Raw genomic sequence first — 12,914 nt, forward strand, 5'->3', positions numbered from 1 at the left:
TGACGTAATAAAATAAAACAAAATCTTTTATTCTGTCATCATAATAACCCTTTCACATTGCTTTGCTAGTCCAAACATCATTGAAATTCACTAAAATGCTTTAAAAAGTAAAAGGGTTAAACGTACAGATAGACGGAGAAAAAAAAAGAAAAAAAAAAAAAAAAAAGCATTCAAATAAACATTCTTCAGATGATGAAAGGCCAAAGATAACGAATGGCATTTTTGGTATATAGGCAATTAAGGCAGGTATAGATCAGTGTGTTTGTACGCATTTATATCCAAGGCACCCAAGAGATACATTCTTTAAAAAAAAAAAAAAAAAAAAAAAAAAGTCAAATGAGCCAAGCTGTGGTTTTAAAAAACAGTCCATACTATCACCCCAACAGCAAATACATAGCTTTACACTAGTGTAACTATTCTCAGAACTTATAACAGTGTACAAAGTGCCATTAGAGCGGCCATTAACATAAGATTGTGACGGTCTAACTCCAGGTATTGTCAAAATAATTACTCATATTCATTACCTTACTATTGACCACTTGATGTCAATCATTAGCCATCTAAAAGATTATAACTGGTTATATATGGAAACAAGAAGTCTTGAAGTTCCATACTAAAATATACCCAAGCAAGGGGCGTGATAAATATCCCAATTTAAAACTTATATTTAAAAAGGAATTCAAACTTGTCTAGTATCCTTTCACAATCACAGCTCAACAAAAAGCTTTGTGAAACACTAAATGCCTACAGTGGATTAAATAATATCAACCTTTCATCTTGGTCAATGACTGTGAACAGACTTCCCCAATATGCCACCCTGTTCTTAAGAGAGGATGCAATAATGGTCAGTACATCTCTTCTCCAATATTAGTCTTGTGCAAGTATCTTGTGGTAGACCCAGTAACAGTAATAGAGTTCAGGCTAGTCTTTAAACCAGGCTGCCGGGCCAGGAGACCACGGTCAATGTGACTTTGTTCTTCTGCAGTTTCAGCATTGGGATCAATGAGGAGTTATTCATGCCAACTGTAGTGAGTCCATTCACAGCCACAATCTCGTCGCCGCATCTGCAGGAGGGCATGAGAGTGTCTCAGTAAACAAAGCATTTCATTTTATAGACTCAAGAATGTCTTTCATAATAACTTGTCAATGAACACAACATTAAATTACTTCAAAGCAACGTTCATTTAATCTATACTACCATTAAAAAGTTTGGGGCAGTAAAAGTTTTTGAAAGAAGTCACTTATGCAAGAACACAGTAATATTGTCAAATATTATAATTAATATAACTTTTTTGATTATATTTTCAAATGTAATGTATTCCTGTGATGGCAAAGCTGAATTTCAGCATCATTACTGCAGTCTTCAGAGTCACATGATCCTTCAGAAATCATTTTTATATGCTGATTTGGTGCTCAAGAAACATTTTTATTATTATCAGTGCTGAAAACAGTTGTGCTGATTCTTATTTTTGTGGAAACCATGATACATTTTTTTCAGGATACTTTGAATAGAAACGCTGTTTTCTTTCAAAAATAAATAAAACTGTTTTGACCCCAAACGTTTCAACTGTAATGTGTATCAAATGTTGTTAAAAGAAGACGATAGACTCACTTGAGCCGCCCATCAAAGTGAGCTGGAGTTCCAGGCACTATGGTCTTAATGAAGAAGGGCTGCTGGCCACGACTCTCCTCATATCCTCCCACGATACTGAAGCCCCAGCTCTCACTGTTGGTCTTCATTAGCATAATGTCACGACACCAGTGGATGTAGCTTGTGATTAAAAAGAGATGGTCAAATTATAATTTTTGCCCATTTTTAAGCCCATACGGCCATTAACTAGGTTACAGAAGAGGACATCAAACTGAATAATGCACTTAAAAACAAAACAAAAATAACTTTATTCAACACTATCTTCTCTTCTGTGTCATTCTCGTACGCTGCTTACGTCCAGCGCTTCCAGGTTCTACGTCAGAACGCCGACTCCTTATTGGCCGGCTCTTGCGTCAACATCACACACATGCGTCGTGCTGCTCACATGAACAGCGTCGGCCAATACTGAGCCGGCGTTCTGACGTAGAACCTGGAAGCGCTGAACATAAAACACGTATGAGAATGACAGAGAAGAGAAGATAGTGTTATAAAGTTGTTATTTTTGTTTTGTTTTTGCACACAAAAAGTATTCTCGTCACTTCATAACATTAAGGTTGAACCACTGCAGTCACGTAGACTATTTTAACGATGTCTTTAGTACCTTTCTGGGCCTTGAAAGTGGTGGTTAAATTGCTGTCTATGGAGGGACAGAAAGCTCTCAGATTTCATCAAAAATATCTTAATGTGTGTTTTCGAAGACAAACGAAGGTCTTACGGTTTGGAACGACATGAGGTTGAGTAATTAAAGGGTAAGTTCACCCAAAAATGAAATTTCTGTCATTACTCACTCACCCTCATGTCGTTCCAAACCCGTAAGACCTTGGTGTTCGGACGTGAACAAGGAAGCCTGCACTGAGTTCACTACGTATGAAAACGGTTCAAATTGTTGAATAAAGTCGTTATTTTCGTTTTGTTTTTTGCGCACAGAAAGTATTCTCGTTGCTTCATAACATTAAGGTTGAGCCACTGTAGTCACGTTGACTATTTTAACCATGTTTTTAACTAGCTTTCTTGACGACAAAAGGTGCAATGACGTTGCTGCCTATGTGTGGATCAGATACCCTCGGATTTCATCAAAAATATCTTAATTTGTGTTCCGAAGATGAACGAAGGTCTTATGGGTTTGGAACGACATGAGGGTGAGTAATTAATGCTCTATCGTGTTTTATCTACAGCGCACATTTAGAGCTATTCCAGTGCAGCGACACAGTAATCACATGACGTTTTCCTGTAGTAATGTCGGGAACAACATGTTATACATAAATCATGAAACAGTTAATATATTTACTTAGGCTACATATATGGCACGCGTGTGCTGAGTGAGCGATCAGCAATCAAGAGCATGTGTGCTTTCTCTCTTTCTCTCCTTATGGTCAAGTAAATTAGTGTTAATAGGTGCATCATTTTACTTTCTTTGCTATTGCCATATCCGACTAAACTGCAAACATTTCAGCAATGTCTGTGAGAAAGGGATGTGTGCTCGACACACTCGTGCATCTATGCTGCTGCGCGCTCAATCCACTTAGCGTACTTCACTTATCAGCTCACGCACATCAGCTATACAGGCGTAAAGATTGAATTTATGCTTAATATTCTATTAATTAGATACATTTACTTCATAGACATCTTTACTCTCTGATATCCTCATATCTCTGATGGTGTTTCTTTGGACTCAAACACTGTACTGTACACATGCTGCATGGTATCAGTTTGTGGTATTGGAGGCATTTTACTGAGTACGAGTACACGAGCGCAGTATCGGGCTCAATAATGACCCACATCCTTCACCCACCCACCTGGGAAGGCCAAGCCAGCGGGTCCAGAGAGGAACCCAGTTAATGTCGTCCTCTTTGGGTCCCTCCAGTGTTTCCATGTCTTGGTCTCTGGTGCTGGATTCGCCATCCTGTTCCTCCTCGTCAGTGAAGGTTTGGATTACTCGCAGTGTTACTGTGTTCTGAGCTGTCTGAGTCTTTAGGACGGTCACTGCCTCATTGTAGGTCAGATGGGTCAGGTCAATGCCATTTATACTCAGCAGTACATCACCTGAGCAACAGTAGCCATGACAACACACAGTTAACACAAGCATTGTGCATTATGCTGACAGAGAAATAAGCATTTTATAAGGAGGCATGATGAGAATGACCTGTTTTGACAGTGCCGTCTCTGTGCAGGCAGCCCACCGGCTGCACACTGGTGATGTAGACGGGCAAGCGGCTGCGGCCGTCTCTCCCACCTGCGATGGTGATGCCTAGAGAGTGTCGAGGTTCCTTCTTTAGACTCACCGTCTTCTCTTGACTGGAGAACCCACCTGGAGGCTCCTGAAACCACATAATGCACATTAAAACACTTGCACAATACAAAAATAGTAAAAAGAAACATGTTAGTGTGGCTTTGAACAATTTTTACCTGTAGCTGAATTAATAAATAATGTACATGTAATTTAAAAGTTTGATCAGAAATACAGTAAAAACATTAATGTTGTCAAATATTATTACAATTTTAAAAAATAACTGCCAATCAAAATAACTATTTTAATATATTGTAAAATGTAATTTATCCCTGTGATGGCAAATCTGAATTTTCAGCATCATTACTCCAGTCTTCAGTGTCACATGATCATTTTTATACGCTGATTCGCTGCTCAAGAAACATTTATTATTATTATTATTATTATTATTAATATTGAAAACAGTTGTGCTGCTTAACATTTGAGGAAATTATACATTTTTAATCATATTCTTAAAATTGATTTGAAATAGAATTTTTTTTATAACGATGTAAATGTTTTACTTTCACTTTTGATCAATTTAAAGATTTCTGTGGAATAAAAGTACTAATTTCTTTCAAAAAAAGAAATGGCCTCAAACTTTTGAACATTAATGTATACACAGTAATCGGACAACAACTGGCCTTGCACTGTGAGCGTGCTCTGAAAGACTGATATTTTAATCCTTCAAATATTTGTGTGTCATGTATACTTTGACAAACAGATGGAGTCTGTACCTCAACTATGCAAAAACCTGCTGTAGCTTGATCATAACTGTGTATGTAAGCGTACTTAATGAAGTTCTGTACTTGGGGGTTGGGTGAAAAGTGAAAGTTTAAGACATGTGCCTGACTCCTGCAGTGAAAACATTTGTAAAAACAAACATCCCAGATCCTGCTGCAAAGCAGAGAGATGCGTTAATGTGACGCGTTGTCATCGTAACTCAGATTGCGGCAAAACGCTCTCCTTCAGCCATCTTCTCCCAGTCTCACTGGAGTCCCCAGACCTCTATAGGGGGAGGGGCAGCCTCTTCCTACCCAGCAGGGAGGCTCTTCCTCCCAGCATGAGCTCAAGCTTCAACTCCACAGGTGAAAGCTAACTGTCACCAGCTTTGATCCCCAGCTACAAACAAACACAGTGGCTGCAGCAGCTCAGAGAGCAGCACCCCAGGCCTTTTGATCAGGGACGAGTCCTAGAGAGAGAGGGGGGCATCTGCTTTCATCTCCCACTACCCAGCCTGTGTTTGCTGCCTCTGCCTTCAGCTGGTGAGGAAGTGTCACGAAAGCAGGGTGTGACTGGTCTCTGGGTAAAAAGTCACCTCGCGCGCACACACACACACGCAGATTTTGACTACAGCAGCACAACCAATGAAACATGCAACCATTCAAATGAGTATATACAGCTGTATTCCACAAAATGATTATTTTTTGATGCTCTTTATAAGCCTGGGTATTGTATAATAACCTCATAGTACAATCAACTACCTCATAATATGCAAAACATTGCAATACATGTCAGAATTTAATACAATGAAGTGCATGAAGACATCATAATTCATGATATTCACTGTGAAATGTATGAGACAGATTCAGCATATCTGAGAGACAGAATGAACTCAGAATGAAAGTCTCTTTTGTTCGGTTCTCTTCACTTTTGGCCAGTGATGCGTCTCAAAAATAATGTAAGTGTAGAATTCAATTATATTTATAAATTCAACTTTATTTATATTAAATAAACAGTGCTGGGTAGAAACTGATTACATAATCAGACTCCAAAAATGAAGTACTTGTAATTAGATTATATTACGTTTTAAAGTACTCTGTTTTCTCAACATTGCATAAATGCATATCTAATCAGCTGCTGATAAACACAAGTCAATAATAATAAATAAATAATTAAATAATAATAATAAAATTAAGTTCACAGCTCTCTGATGTTGGTCACATGACATGCAGGTACACTTAAAATATTTAATCTTTAGTAAGTGTTTTATTTTGATCGTTTTTATTGACGATAGGGTGATGGGTCGTTTGGTATAAAAGGTAAAATTTGGTTTGTGTTTAAAAAAGGTTTATTTGTTATTGTGCTATGAATATATAGTATATATATAGAAAAATATAAAATATATATTGAAATTATTGATAGCTGTATAAGGGGTGGGAAAATAAGCTTTTGCTTCATCCCGCTCCTTTTCGGACATGTGATTATTTGATGATTATTCTTAGATATTGTTTTTTCTTCTGTATGTGGTAACACACTTATTGTATTTTTATATTTTATTTATTTTTTTGTTGTTGTTCAAAATAAAAAGAAACAAAGAAAGAAAGAAAAAAAAGAAAGAAAGAAATGGTCTTAGATCTCACCTTAAATCTAATTAAAAAAAATAAAAATTATAAATATAAAAATTCATATATATATATATATATATATATATATAAAAAAGAGGCAGGACAGAAAATAATAGGAAGTGAATAACTCATAAACTTAACTCTAGGTCACAGTTTACACTAGACCTGCCTTAACTTGTCAACATTTGAGCTTTTTACCTTCATGTATTCGGAGCGTCGTTTGAAGTACTGCGGTTCGGGGACTCTCCTGGCCCCTCGGCTCTGTCCCTCACCACCCTCCTCAGAGAGATCAGGAAGTCTCATCACTACGAAGTTCACGCGCATTTCACTTGCCTGCCACATACGTAACAGAGAGCACAACAATCCCTTACATTTACTATAAAACCTGAAATCCTATATATAAATAATTAACATTATTAGTAGTATTAGATTGAGACATTCACTTTTTCTCTCTAAAGTGATTTTGTCTGTCCTCTCACTGTACCTGTATGATTTGAGCTGCACTCTCTGGGGTGCCATGTCTCAGGTCCTGTCCGTTGATGCCTAGCACTTTGTCATTGTTCCTCAGTTTGCCATCTTTGGCAGCCAGTCCTCCAGGCAGCAGGTCCAGGATGAAGACCCCTGGCTCCTCAGACTTACGGATGAGTTTGATGCCTAACGGCTCAGAGCGCTCACGCTTTACCAGGGTGACCTGGATGACGGTGCCGTGGTTTTGGTTGGGGTTGAGAGACTGCGATGGGGGAGAAGCTGAGGGTTGAGCGAGATGTTCAGGCCGGGGCTTGAAGCCCTTCTCCTGCATGACAGTTAGCCTGAGGCGGGAACATGACTGCCGAAGCACAGTAATGGCACGACTGTGGGGAATGGATGCCAAACTGACATCATTTACCTGCAAAGATCACACTGTTAGTTTGAGGTGGAAGTGTAACCGAAGTAGCGGCAGATCATTTCTTCCGCATTGTGATGTAGAAGAAGTGTCGCTGTCGCTCACTGAAGATTTTATTCAGAATTATAACAGCGAATGTCTTTGATCAAAACAATAACAAAAGTACCTTTGTTACGTGCTTTCTTACATATCTGGTTATACCGAATTCTGCGACCCACCGAATTATGTGACCATACACATAATAGAAATGATGGTAGGGTTAGGGTTAGGATTAGCTCAATACAGTGCCTACTAGGGACACAGAATTCGGCACAACACTTTCGAATCCAATATAGTCATCACAGAATCTTCTTTTATTTTCAGTCTCTCTGAAAAGCCTGCACTGAATGGTGTCATCGAATACACAGCAAAATTACCTGAACAAACGAACAGTGTCTTACTAACGTGATCTGTAACTTTGATAAAAATAAAAAGTTCATCCACGCTTTCTTAATGTTAGGCACAGGCAAAGCAAAGACTGTGTTTTTCTACAACTTAACACTTCAAAACATCTTGTTGTAATTCTCAGAGGCATCCCTATTAGGGATGCACCGAAATGAACAAAATTCTGGATGCACTTGGCCTGAAAACTGAAACCGAAAATGCTTTTGAAAAATTATTTATTTATTATTTTAAATGAGCTTTTTTTTGTATTAATTTTACACTTTAAAAGGGATAGTTCACCCAAAAATGAATATTCCGGCATCATTTAATCACCCTCATGTTGTTCCATACCTGTATGAGTTTCTTTCTTCTGTTGAACACAAAAGAAGATATTTTGAAGGTTGTTGGTAATCAAACAGTTGACGGTAGTCATTGATTTCCATAGTAGGAAAAAAAAATACTATGGAAGTCAATGGGTGCCATTAACTGCTTGGTTACCAACATTCTCTTGGTAACAATGGCATTTTCGGGCCAATAATTTTCGGTGCATCCCTAATCTATATCGTTTTGTTGCTCAAAAAAATCCTGTGTTTGTGTTTCTCTCATATTTACTACAACATGATGGTTTTCTTCTGCAAAGGCACTATTACGTCATAATGTAACCAAATCCAAAACTAGTCATTTTGGCAGCTTGGTTTCAATTTTTGGACTAAAGAGGAAGCTTTGAGTTTTGAAACTTACAGGATATTTTTAAGGTACAATGACCTCTTAAATGCAAAAAGATCAAGAAAAATGTGATTTCTCAATTCATGACTCCTTTAAGATCCAACCAGTATGTTTTGTTCTCTTTAAAGAACACCATATTAATAGATCCTAAAATAATGCTGTATGTATGCTTCTGGACCAGAAAAAGCCTTTCTGCCTAAGGCTTGGAACAGCCCTTTGTGATAATCGATGCCGTGTTGATCCAGAAGGGGAAAAGAGAGATTCCATTTCAAGAAATAAGATATGCAAGCCATCCACAGATCTCTTTACAGGCCATAGCTCCCTAAAAAAGCCAAAGGAGCTCCGCTTGGGATACAGATCATCCTAGGGCTGTCAGTTGGCCTCATTTAGATTTCCATATATATGATCTCAGAGAAGACAAGATGAGCTGGAGGCATTCATTCAAGCTCAAGGTTGAATTTGAATGTGAAGCCAGTCATGCTGGTTTGCTTTACTAAGGAATTGCATTCCAGAACTACCAGGGGAAGAAATTCTAGGAGAGCGCTGGATTGTGGGAACAAGAATGTAAATTTGCTGAACTGAACTGAATTGTAATTGAGAAGCAATACCGTGTGACTTCGCTATTTAAATGTGCCTTGAGTAGTTTGGAGCTAAATTAAAAAGTCTTACAAAAACAAATGCATTGCGTTTTTGTCAAAAGTCATCTGAATGGTGTACAATCACATGGGATGAAGACTGTATTCAATAGTTTTCTATTATTTATTTTATTGTTCAATGCAGGTCATCCCCCTCAATGTGTTTCAACATGACTTGGAACAGTGTTTCACTAAATGTCAGAGATAATCCTTGTGCTCATATTAACTATACATATTTTGATACACTTATATTACATATATTAACTCATATTTTGATACACTTCCTACGACAGAATTTGTCTACTCAACTGCGAATTGTTACATTTTAACATAGTTAGTCATGTGCCAGCCAGTGGGGAAAAAAAAAAAAAAAGATCCAGCTTTTCTGATATTTGGGAAAGCAGGGTCTTGTGACCTTTATCCAGGGATGTGACTGCAATGTAAACACAATGACACTCGGGTATGTACACTGACAACATGAGAACTGGATGGAACGTCAGATTCTGAGAGATAAAAGCTGAGGAAAACATCCAATGGGCTTAAATCCATAGAGAATGATAACCAAAAACGCCATGATGGCGTGACGAGCTGAGATATGCCTCACCTCTAGAATATGATCTCCAGGAGCCAGCTTGCCATCCCGAGCAGCCAGTGAATCACGCACAATCTCCTGAATGACGATGTTGCCCAAGGGTGTGTCCTTCCCTCCCACTATTCGCAATCCCAAATCCTCATCTGTATCCTCTCGAAACAGCTCCACCACAGTTGCCTCTGCCACGAGACTGGACCTCAGAGGGGTGTCTGCAAAACCAACAGACCATCAGGAACCTGATTTAGCCAACAAATGTTTACAACTATTGCAACATATAGCAGTAACTCATGCAGTTTGTTTATGGCTGCTGTGTAATGAGTCATTTATCTAAGGAAGCACACAAATGTATGATGTAATATTCCCATGAGATAATGAGATAGTTGCTAGGTAACTTTATGACTAACAGAATTTCCATTAATACAGATGACAGGTCCAGACTCTCTCCAGGTGTTTTAGAATCTCCATGAGTATACATGTTCTCAGACAGTGACGATTGTTGGTTTTAATGCCATAATGTATTCCACTGGAATATTAGTAACATCCTGACACTCCTCAGCCATTTACTCACAAGATAAAGGCCCACATGAAAGATTCCCTCTGTTATGGTTTACACAAAAGTAAACACAGCTGCAAATCAATTTCATCTGCTTTTCACGTCTGTGCTACACTCTTCTCACCTTTCCTCTTGAGCTACCGCAAATCAAAAACAACCGCAATTCCAAAAAAAAACAAACAAACAAACAAAAAAACACCAAGAATGTGCTTTATTCCTTTCTACATCTAATCCTTACCAGGTGGTGTTCAGTACAGACAAAACAAAGATATTTTATAAATATTATATATGTAAATATTTATTTTCATGTGATAATAACCGATAAATGAATAACTGACATCAAACATTCATTAAAAATAAAACAAAAACTAAAATCAGTCATTTCAAATGCTATAAAATGTCATATAAACTAAAAAGTGGATATTTATTGTGAGGTTTCCTAAAGATTACATTTAACGGCGTTATTAAATTATTAGTGTTTTTAAAGATGAGCTTTAAAGGGTTAGTTCACCCAAAAATGAAATTTCTGTCATTAATTACTCACCCTCATGTCGTTCCACACCCGTAAAGACCTTCGTTCATCTTTGGAACACAGATTAAGATATTTTTGATGAAATCCAAGGGTATCTGATCCACACATAGGCAGCAACAACATTGCACCTTTTGACGTCCAGAAAGGTAGTTAAAACATGGTTAAAATAGTCAGCGTGACTACAGTGGTTCAACCTCAATGTTATAAAGTGACGAGAGTACTTTTTCTGCGCAAAAACAAAACAAAAATAACGACTTTATTCAACAATTTGAACTACTGTCATACGTAGTGAACTCAGTGCAGGCTTCATTGTTTAAGTCCGAATGCTGGCTCATTATTGGCCAGATCCTGTGTCAGCATCACATGTATCCGTCGTGCTGCTCACATGTTCAGCTTCAGCCAATACTGAGTTGGTGTTCGGACGTAAACAAGGATGCCTGCACTGAGTTCACTAAGTATTACAATGGTTCAAATTGTTGAATAAAGTAGTTATTTTTGTTTTGTTTTTGCGCACAAAAAGTATTCTCGTGACTTCATAACATTGAGGTTGAACCACTGTAGTCACGCTGACTATTTTAACCATGTTTTCAACTACCTTTCTGGATGTCAAAAGGTGCAATGACATTGCTGCCTATGTGTGGATCAGATACCCTTGGATTTCATCAAAAATATCTTAATTTGTGTTCCGAAGATGAACGAAGGTCTTACGGGAACGACATGAGGGTGAGTAATTAATTACAGAAATGTCATTTTTGGGTGAACTAACCCTTTAAGTGAGCATTAGAAGACAGCAAAACTAATCTAGGGGAAGTGAAATGAGCATGAACAATTAAATATCCAATATTGAGCAATACCAATTAATAAAAAAAAGCAATATCGTCCGATAACCATTTTGGTACTAGTATTCCATAAAATTGTGGAAATACTCCTAATCTTAATTACATTTGGAATATCATAGTCACCTACACATGGATCAGCTAACACTCATCACAGGACTTTGTAATAATATTTGATGGACAGGGTACAAGAAAAAAAAAAAAAAAAAAAAATGATGCTATACCATCTTCACCCTCCTCAAAGGCTGGGTTGACCAGTCCAGGTTCTGAGGGTCCACTGAGTTGAGCTGTGCGTGCGATTGGGGTAGATTTGGCATCAGCTAAATCTCCTTCTGATTTGCTTCCTTTAAACTCATTCCAGGACGGTCTCTTTTTTTTCTCCGCCTCCTCCCTGAGTCGTTTGAATGCAGGACATCTTAAAAAGAGAGAATTGGAGCACAGTGAACCAGAGAGAACTTCAGCATCATTACTCAGTGGCCTGCCTTTAATTAACCTACAAGACATTCATTACCAGATGGCAGCCAGGGTAACTAAAAATATCCCAAACATGCACCAATGCTGACTACTGCTCTAGATCTGCCATATTCAGGAGTCAGCAGAAAACAGCAGCGAAAAATAAATCAATGCTTCATTGTTTCAGTGCAAAGCTACATAGCGTTTATCTATTCGTTTAGATGAACATGCTCAGGGAGTGGGAATTCTCAGTACAGAAACAAGAGGAGCTATGCAGATGAAGAGATGAAACAGCTTTTCTGCTGCATTGCAGGGATGGAGATGGTCAAAAAAATGAGCAGAATCAGGTCTAGTCTGGGTTTCACCATGTCAACACCTCCCTTCCCATCCCACAGCTGCTCTCTGTTTACATTGGGCCGTTCCTGCCCACGTGAACTATCAAGCCAAACAACCTTTAGTCCATGCTATTACATCACAGAAGATAAGTATGATAAAACGGCAAAAGGAAACCCATGTAAGGGTGATGAACGCTGAAGCACAGGGTCATACTAGTGTTCCATTAATGCCAAAGTCATGGATTTTATTCCCAAGGACTCTTTTTCTTTTTTTGCATACCATATCACCCAGATCATCAACTATGGCTTTGCATCTAGTGGATCAACCTTTAAATTCTATATAATTTATTTTTACATTTAATCTTGTAGGTCAGTGAAAACTATAAGTTTGTAAAAGGGGAATGTTGTGAGTGGGGATGAGCTCTTAAATACTACTTAAATCCTGTAACTAAACAGGCACAAATTAAATACGCCAAGTCCCATGTTTTCCTAGCAGATGGTGACCAGGATAAACTATCTGCAGACATTCTATAGTAATCACTCATGTGATTCCTAATTAACTCCATTATGTAAAAGAGAGTCACCCAGTTCTAGTTGGTCATACGGTCCACTTGCGTCTATTCTTTAATCCTGTTCAGCTCTCTGAAATCTCTCTGTTCACATGAGACCTGAATAAGTGGA

The 12,914-nt window shown here is 38.1% G+C and overlaps 1 protein-coding gene across 2 annotated transcripts in view; it reads right to left on the reverse strand.

The window, feature by feature from the left end:
* Nucleotides 1–12,914, reverse strand: part of lnx2b (ligand of numb-protein X 2b) — a 21,781-nt gene continuing 8,867 nt past the window's right edge. For both annotated transcript variants that reach the window (XM_051859737.1, XM_051859735.1), the window contains exons 3-10: nucleotides 11,670–11,860; nucleotides 9,537–9,733; nucleotides 6,750–7,151; nucleotides 6,464–6,598; nucleotides 3,795–3,969; nucleotides 3,448–3,694; nucleotides 1,613–1,771; nucleotides 1–1,064 (exon numbers count right to left, since the gene is read on the reverse strand). In XM_051859737.1, coding sequence (XP_051715697.1) covers nucleotides 929–1,064; nucleotides 1,613–1,771; nucleotides 3,448–3,694; nucleotides 3,795–3,969; nucleotides 6,464–6,598; nucleotides 6,750–7,151; nucleotides 9,537–9,733; nucleotides 11,670–11,860 — 1,642 coding nt within the window. In that variant the 3' untranslated portion in view covers nucleotides 1–928. The remainder of the gene's footprint in view (nucleotides 1,065–1,612; nucleotides 1,772–3,447; nucleotides 3,695–3,794; nucleotides 3,970–6,463; nucleotides 6,599–6,749; nucleotides 7,152–9,536; nucleotides 9,734–11,669; nucleotides 11,861–12,914) is intronic.

This window comes from Ctenopharyngodon idella, chromosome 14 (genome assembly GCF_019924925.1).
Source record: "Ctenopharyngodon idella isolate HZGC_01 chromosome 14, HZGC01, whole genome shotgun sequence".
NCBI classification, from domain to species: Eukaryota; Metazoa; Chordata; class Actinopteri; order Cypriniformes; family Xenocyprididae; genus Ctenopharyngodon; species Ctenopharyngodon idella.